This window comes from Colletotrichum orchidophilum (genome assembly GCF_001831195.1).
Source record: "Colletotrichum orchidophilum strain IMI 309357 chromosome Unknown Scaffold_302.1, whole genome shotgun sequence".
Taxonomy (NCBI): domain Eukaryota; kingdom Fungi; phylum Ascomycota; class Sordariomycetes; order Glomerellales; family Glomerellaceae; genus Colletotrichum; species Colletotrichum orchidophilum.
This window is the reverse complement of record NW_019173258.1, coordinates 1-6,092: the sequence shown is the minus strand read 5'-3', so window position 1 is coordinate 6,092 and position 6,092 is coordinate 1. Positions and strand designations below refer to the sequence as shown.

At 50.8% G+C, this 6,092-nt stretch overlaps 3 protein-coding genes across 3 annotated transcripts; 2 read left to right on the top strand and 1 right to left on the bottom strand.

Moving 5' to 3' along the window:
- Window positions 1-1,270: 1,270 nt before the first annotated feature.
- Window positions 1,271-1,825, top strand: CORC01_14463 (uncharacterized protein; the record flags this gene model as incomplete). The annotated part of the gene is made up of 1 exon (XM_022626073.1): window positions 1,271-1,825. The coding sequence occupies one exon, from the start codon at window positions 1,271-1,273 to the stop codon at window positions 1,823-1,825; it is 555 nt and encodes a 184-aa protein (XP_022467420.1).
- Window positions 1,826-3,304: 1,479 nt separating this feature from the next.
- Window positions 3,305-3,834, bottom strand: CORC01_14462 (uncharacterized protein; the record flags this gene model as incomplete). The annotated part of the gene is made up of 2 exons (XM_022626072.1): window positions 3,305-3,533; window positions 3,587-3,834. The coding sequence occupies 2 exons, from the start codon at window positions 3,832-3,834 to the stop codon at window positions 3,305-3,307; spliced, it is 477 nt and encodes a 158-aa protein (XP_022467419.1).
- Window positions 3,835-5,481: 1,647 nt separating this feature from the next.
- Window positions 5,482-6,072, top strand: CORC01_14461 (uncharacterized protein; the record flags this gene model as incomplete). The annotated part of the gene is made up of 1 exon (XM_022626071.1): window positions 5,482-6,072. A coding segment is annotated over one exon (591 nt), but the record flags the coding sequence as incomplete, so codon positions are not given.
- Window positions 6,073-6,092: the final 20 nt, after the last annotated feature.

Here is a 6,092-nt window from a genome sequence, read left to right as displayed (position 1 = left end):
ACAGACACACCTACATGAAGAGGAGCTATGCGTTGGAGGCGTGACAGTGGCCAGGGGGCTTGCTATTATGGTATTTTGAAGAAAATAGGCAAAGTGCCGCAACGCATACCGCGGCATTGAATGCAAGAAAGGACTTGTTAGCCAGCCATCTCAGACGCCAATGAGAGGTATTTGACAGGCCACAGGCCGTCGGTGGGAAGATAAGGAGATGACATTCCCGCCCTTATCCATACCCATCCATGACGGCACCCTCGGCAGCACTCGCTCTCCATTGCCAGCCATGATGATAACCTCTTCTCAGACGAGTCAGGCAGACGGCTCGAAACCCTTAGAAAGCTCATCACGATGCTCGTCGGGTTCTCATAGACAAGCCACACCGATGCTGTGGGAGTGCTTTTCCAACGCTGTCTGTTCAAATTTGGAAAGCCCTAGGTCCCTTACCGACTCTCAGGGGTCGTAATCCCAAGATCGGAGCCCTGGACCACCCTCTCACCACCAGAATTCTCATTACAACAGCTGCCCACAGAGAAGTCCCTTCGAGACGAGCTACGAGTTTCATGACAGCATCCACGACGATAGCGACGCTACACCCACGTGGTGCTCTGGCGTGAAATCGCAACGGCAGACACCCTTAGATGATTTCACAAAGTGAAGGAGACAACTCTTCCCTTTACGGAAGCGACAAGGAATTTCTGCCATCAATCACACCGTTTCAGGCTGTTGTGTCTGTTAATGGGGATCAGATGAGCTTTAAATGCTCCTTTGAGCATGACGGCAGAGACGGTCCTGTCGATGTGAAATTCTCTCTACCGACTCGCAAGGAATATGTCAGCATTTAACTGAGCATGATAGTCGAGAGAAAAGAACCTTTGTCACGAAGCATCAGCTACTACAGCTGGAAATCGAAAGGGGCCAAGCGAGCTTACTAAGTCTAGTCAAGATGAGATCAAGAGAGGAATATCAGCGCCAGGAGAGACGGAGGCCGCCCACAGCAAGATCAGAGGCTGCTACCCATGCGAACAAGATGGCGCAATATGTATGATCGCTGGGATGTCCGAGGTTCGCTGGTTAGCCGCACCTTTTGCCCGCGAGGATGGATCCTTTCCAACGTTCACTTCCTGCATGACAGGTGTGGCTTCAGGGGCTCATACCTTGGACCAAGAAGTCGGGCAAACAGTCTCTCCGAGCCTAATAGTATATAAATGGCAACTATTCCCCTTACACCTGTCAACTCTCATTCTCGTTCCTCATCCACACAAACTTCGGAATAATGACATTCCAATTCCACAATTCGATTCCGGCAAGCTGCCTAGTTCCCGAAGATGATGCTATCGTTATTAGCAGTGACGACGACTCAGAAGAAGACACAGACGTAAAATCCGACTTCGATCACGACGACAGCCGGGCTGGCGGTGGGAAAGCCAACGATGAAGGCACTGAGGGTGCCGATACTGAGGAAATCGATGACAGCAAAGATGGCACCAGCAATGACGGTGTTAATGGGGCCGTCGCCACTGATTCTATCGCCGATGGCTTTGCTGATACCGACGACGATACCTCTGTGGCTGGGACAGCCAGCGACCGCGGAAGAGAAGGTGGCCCAACTGATGCTGCCGGCACCGCTATTGAGGAGCGTATGAAGTTGATGGTCCAGGAAATGTCTGCGATTCGCGCTACGCTCGCCCGAATTGAAGCCAAGTTGCCTCAGAACGCTGTCCCTCCTGAGGTGAATCACACATCCACCGCAATAACTTCTCTTGGCAAACGCAGGCGAACCAGTCCAGCAAGCGAGGTCCCAAAGAGGCAGAGGAAGGCTCGGGGGTAAAACGAGGGGTTTAAGAGTCCAGCGACACACCGAAAGCTCAAGAGTTACATATTAAATAGATGGCTCTTGTCTATTTCGCTGACAATAGAAAATAAAGCGTACTATGAAGAGAACGCGTACCTGTATGTGAAAGTTTACTGTTATGAGTAAATGATACAGTACGAAAATTCTAGCAAATCAGGCATATAAATGAATATACTATTACGAGAAAGCGGGCTTGTGACACGGGATCGCGTGCCAGGGTGGTGTCAAGGGCATCGCAAGTCATGGTTTCGCCATGATCCCTCCGTTGTGTCTCCGTTTTTGGATCAAAATCCACTCCCTCCCAGTCGTTTTGACGGGGGGAGAGCGGTGAACTGCGAGTTGTTTCTATATACATCATCTACATCGAGCTATTGAGGTTGGCGAAGGTACGACTTGGCCGTTGAAAAAACGGGTTGTTTGATTGTTTTGATGGAAGTGCCAGAACGATAATCCCGGAAATCGTCGAGTTCAGGAAGGTGTAAAGTCAGCACTGTACATGTAGTTAGTTCCAGTAGCCATGTCGGCTTTGCCGCCGGGCGTAATACATTGTGTGTGTGTGTGTATGTATATATATTACACACTACTTGCGTAGATCTGCTTCAGACCTAAGCTGCGTTGCCGAAGCTGTTAAGCAGACTTCTGCGTATGTAGCTATTCTTACGCACATTTCTGCATACGCAGCCATTCTACGTCTACGAGTAATGCGTATGAAGGTACGTTGACGCAATCCTCCCATTTGCAGCTGTCCCAACAGTTCAATGCATCCTAGCTAAGGCATAATAGTCGTGTCAATCTTAATGTTTCGTTCATTTTTACCCTAACCACATAAAGAATTCACTTCCGTCTCTTGCTCTTGATTGTCGTACTCCTTTCCGACACGATGAGTCATTCTCGTACCGAATTGCCTACCGGTTTTGATTGCCTTGCCTGCTCTGACTATATCCTTCCAGCTGTTGATATTCAAACGCGCAGGACCGGGGCCATGTCTACTGTGAGGAGAAGGACCTAATAAGTTCAGGGTTTCCGATGGCCCGGAGTACCGTGGTAGTGACCAGAAGGCAATGGAGAAGCTGTGTTCTTAACTCAAATTTGTGTCAATTCTCGGGTGGCTCCTCAGCTTGTAGGGCTTTCGGTGAAGTAGACTACATGATCCATCTCTTCCTTTGTGTCGCTTTACAAACCGCTAATATGATGGATATTGTTGGTGACGGCCAACTCCCAAAAGCGCACAGTTTGAGGCGCATGCCTTTCTCTATCAAGCAGCTAGTCACCGACAAGCCCAACCTAGGACGAGATGCAAGCATTGCCTACAACGGTCTTCGAAGAGCAAGGTATTTCATGCTCCTTCATCCATGGCACGCCGGGCCTGTGTTCCTACTACCGACTGGTCGCTCTCGACTGTGGCCTAACATTCTGGTCAGAACTCGTTCGAGGACTTTGGACCCGAAGTGGCTACTACAGTGATTCCACGTCTTGCTGAAGCGTTTCGACCTTTGCCCGACAATCTCCAGCTACCCGACGTCTCTGCTCTTGCTCGGACCTTTGCAGGACCATGCCCTCAAACTCTTTTCGACCGTACTTTGAAAGATACTCCTCGTCGGATAGGCCCTGTCCTGTTCCCTCTCCACCAAATGGAATGTGTTCAAGGTACCGAGCGACCGCGGGATAGACTTGTTTTGGCTCACTGTAGGGTGTTGTCAGTATGGGCTGATTGATGTGGTTCTGAGGGTGGCTTACAACCTCCTTCCATCCCATTTGTATAACGTGACATCTGGACTATGGGACCCGACGGAGCCACTGTCCAGAAGAAAATAACACTTGACGTTTTCTGCGTCGTATCGACCCAGGCAAGTGAGAAAATCGTCCTGGTTCGAGTTTCTATTCCACTCGTGTTGGCATATCAAGTTTGCCATTGCGTCCTTCCTTTGTACTGGCGTGCCGGGGATCGAGTGCGACTGACACCTTACCACGATTCGTCTTGCCATGGCCGTGATTGATGAGACGTTGTCCAGCCGATGGATAGCAGTGTAGCTCCGAAAATGTTAGGTTGGGTGCATTGACCTTGTATGAGACCGATTAGTCATTAGCCGATGACGTCGGATTCCACCGCAGGATTGGCCTACCGTCAAATCAATCTGAAGAATCCGGGGGTGTGGCATATGAACACTCGGGACATTTGACAGCCTGTGTCGTAGTGTTGTTGGCGAGGTTTGGACAATGGTCAAATCCCCTTTCGTCGCACTCACTCCAACCGGCAAATATCAAGTGGCGGCAACTATAGCGATTCCAGTTTTGTGTGTACATGGTACAGAGTATTGAGGATTTATCTGAAACGTGGTGAAGAGGCGTAAGTAGACTGGATGCAAATGTTGTTACTCGAAAGTGCTTGATTGGAGAAGTGGGAGGGGTTGGCTTCAGTCAGCAGCTGTGGCTTCACAGCTGGTCAGGCCCCAGGCCGAAACGGTCCGAGTTCTTTTCCGCAGCGCACCTTCGCCAATGACCACGCGATCCAGCCTCAACACTCGTCTACACTATGCCACCCCTCAAGCGACGAAAAAGCCCCGGCTAGAGTGTGCTTCTAGGGAACACAGAAAGTCTTTCCGGGCCCCAATCAGGTGCCAGCTGCAGCATACATACCCCACAAGCGGCAGTACATATATTCGAGAGCACCAATCTGTGATACAAGAGTGGTCCGGACTGCACATGCTACTTCTTCTGGATCCGCAGCCATTGACTGAGATGGCCATCACCGGTTCCTGTTTCCGTATGGCTTATAAAGAGGATGTACCCGAGGCTCCCTGTACAACAAGTGTACCCTGCACCTATCGATATCAATTTATTTAACCCCTGTCTATCATGGCTAAAACTGTGCAGCTGGTGTCATGGAAGTGGCCCGCCAGACTGGGGACTGGTCGCCGTCAGCCATGGGTTTGAAGGGAAATACAACAACCCTCTACCCGGTGACACCAAATTAGCAGCAAAACGGCAACCTTGGGTGGAACAGTAAGGGTGTCGAATATTCAAGAGGCTTTGTCGGTGGTTCTGAAAATAGAGCTCCTGAGGACCGCCTACGACTGAGCGTATTCACAATTCATAACGCTAGGCGGGCGAGGCATGGAGCTATTCCCGTCCGCTTATCAATTATGCTGGCCCCGACTCACGGAACTCCTGCCGGCTTTCAGCCTTCGCAGAGCTGGCGCATGCCATGTGATCTTCTTCATACCGCTGGTATAAGCTTGTGACGCGAGTTTCTAAGCCTTTCCTTCGTCTGGCTGATAGCAGCGAAAGTCATCATAATCGCGAAGGACATGCACGATATGCATCCATCAGATTTTCCAGCAATGTGCGGTGCTTTGCCTAAGTGAAAAAGTCTTGCACATGGTACCAGCCGAGTTTGGAGCACGCGCGTGCACGCCCCCCGCTCATCGAGGTGGTGGTCCCTGATAGGCTGACAGCACCGTCGAGCACAGTGCAACCAATCAATTCATAGTACCGCTCCGAAATGCTCGCCATCTGGCATGGCTCAGGTGAAGCCAGTAGGGTAGTGTGAGTGCCTACATAGCTGACCGTCCCACCCACTTAAGAAATGACTTGGACCTCAGTTTCTCCTCACCCATACACCAACATCCACAATGATATCGTCACCTTCTTGCGCATTTCCGCGCGACAACAATCAACCACGCTGCCTGTCACTCGACGACTACATTGATCTGAGGAATGCTCAAGACGCACACCTGAATGCTGAGTTTACCCTCGTCCGCGAATCTATTTCTCGCCTAGAAACGAAAACCGACCGCCTCGAAGAGAAGACCGACCGCCTTGAAGCTGAGATGCGCCAGTTGCACGCCTACACTCGAAATAATGCTTTAAGGAATCCCACTTTGCCTATCCGGCCCGTCGTCGTGTACAACCCTGAGCAGGGCATTATCGAACCAAAACCCACCCACTTCCCTCGGAACGCGAACGAATTCTACTCTCTGAGAGACCCGCCATCGGATCGTCACCGCTCCATGTTGGCCTACCTCGCCGTCTTCTACGACGTTCAGTTGAGGACTGCCGAAGATTCAGGGGGGGAAAGCAGCGAAGACGAAGTTTTCCTGGACCGGCCTGATCTAATAGTGGAGAAGCTAGAAGGCATACTCGGATTGAACGAGGACAAGTTCATCAAGTTCAGACAGAGAGCCCGGGAAATAGCAGCACGACCGCCATCCAAACCTATCAAACGTTCTCAGGTTATGTTACC